The 1,712-nt window shown below is 37.1% G+C and overlaps 1 protein-coding gene across 1 annotated transcript in view; it reads left to right on the top strand.

Annotated features, from left to right (window-relative positions):
* The window catches only part of LSM14A (LSM14A mRNA processing body assembly factor), a 78,279-nt gene that overhangs the window by 39,183 nt on the left and 37,384 nt on the right, over nt 1-1,712 (top strand). The window contains exon 9 of the mRNA XM_023726783.1: nt 1,421-1,687. Within this exon, the coding sequence (XP_023582551.1) occupies nt 1,421-1,687 (267 nt within the window). The remainder of the gene's footprint in view (nt 1-1,420; nt 1,688-1,712) is intronic.

Raw genomic sequence — 1,712 nt, 5'->3', positions numbered from 1 at the left:
TTGATTGACATTTAGGCTGTTCCACCTTTCAGCTCTTGTAAATAGTGCTGCAGTGAACTTTGGTGTTGAAGTATGTATTTACATTCCTGCTTTCAGTTTCTAGGAGTGGAATTGCTGGATCATATAGTAATTCTATGTTTAACTTTTTTGAGGCACTGCCAGACTGTTTTCCACAGTTAGCTACACCATTTTGTTTTCCCACCAGCAATGCATGAGGGTTCCAGTTTCTCCGTATCCTCACCAACACTTATTTCCATTTTTCTAATAATAGCTATCCTAGTGGGTGCAAGGTGGTATCTTATTGTGGTTTTGATTTGCATTTCCCTAACAACATTGACCATCTTTCACATGCTTATTCGTCATTGGTATATCATCTTTGGAGAAATGTCTTTTCAAATCCTTTTCCCATTTTTTTTTCTTTGTTCATTTTTAATTGGATTATTTGTATTTTTGTTGTTAAATTGTAGGAGTTCTTTACATAGTCTGGATATTAAACCCTTATCAGATACGTGGTTCCCAAATATTTTCTCCCATTCTGTTAGGTTGTCTCTTCACTTTCTTGATAAAGTCCTTTAGTGCACAAAAAGTTTTCATTTTGATGAACTCCAGTTTATCTGTTTTTTCTTTTGTTGCTTGTGCTTTTGGTGTCATGTCTAAGAATCTGTTGTCAAAAGCAAGGTCTTGATGATTTATTCCTTTGTTATCTTCTAAGAGTTTTGATTTATTCCTGTGTTTTCTTCTAAGAGTTTTATGGTTTTAGTTCTTATATATTTAAGTCATTGTTCCATTTTGAGTTAATTTTCATATATGGTATTGGTTCATCTTCATTCTTTGCACGTGGAGAGCCATTTGTCCCAGCACCATTTACTGACAAAACTGTTCTTTCCTCCTTGAATCGACTTGTCACCCTTTTCAAAAATCAGTTGGCTGTAGATGTGTGGGTTTCTTTCTGACCTCTCAATTCTGTTCTTTTGGTCTGTATATCTATCCTTACAAGAGTACCACAGTTTTTATTACTGTAGCTTTATAGTACGTTTTGAAATCAGGAAGCGTGAGCCTTCCTACTTTGTTCTTCCTTTTCAAGATTGTCTGGCTGTTTGGGACCCCTTGAATTTCCATATGAGTTTGAGGATGGACTTTTCTATTTCTGCAAAAAAGACTGTTGGGATTTCAGTTACATTGTATCCGTAGATCACTTTGGGTAGATTGACGGCTTAACAATATTAAGTCTTTCAGTCCGTGAATATGGGATGTCTTTGCATTTATTTAGGTCTTCTTTAATTTTTTTCAGCAGTGTTTTATAGTTTCCATTGTACAAGTTTTTCACCTCCCTGCTTAAGTTTATTCCTAAGTATTTTAAGAGTTCTACTTATTTTTGCTTGAGGAATGTTCTTTTGAAGATCTTTTGTTCTTATAATAGAGAACGGAGACCAACATGGGCTGAAGAAAGAAGATTAAATGCCGAAACATTTGGAATCCCACTTCGTCCAAACCGTGGCCGTGGTGGCTACCGAAGCAGAGGAGGTCTTGGTTTCCGCGGTGGCAGAGGGCGTGGTGGTGGCAGAGGTGGTAGCTTCACCTCCCCTCGAGGATTTCGTGGTGGATTCAGAGGAGGTCGCGGGGGCAGAGAGTTTGCAGACTTTGAATATAGGGTAAGTATATTAATATGCTTTGGGATTGGCATGCAGTTTTATGAAACTCTTTTTTTTTTT

The sequence above is a fragment of the Trichechus manatus genome, unplaced genomic scaffold (genome assembly GCF_000243295.1).
Source record: "Trichechus manatus latirostris isolate Lorelei unplaced genomic scaffold, TriManLat1.0 scaffold00014, whole genome shotgun sequence".
In the NCBI taxonomy this organism is placed as follows: domain Eukaryota; kingdom Metazoa; phylum Chordata; class Mammalia; order Sirenia; family Trichechidae; genus Trichechus; species Trichechus manatus.
This window is presented reverse-complemented; position numbering and strand designations above follow the sequence as displayed.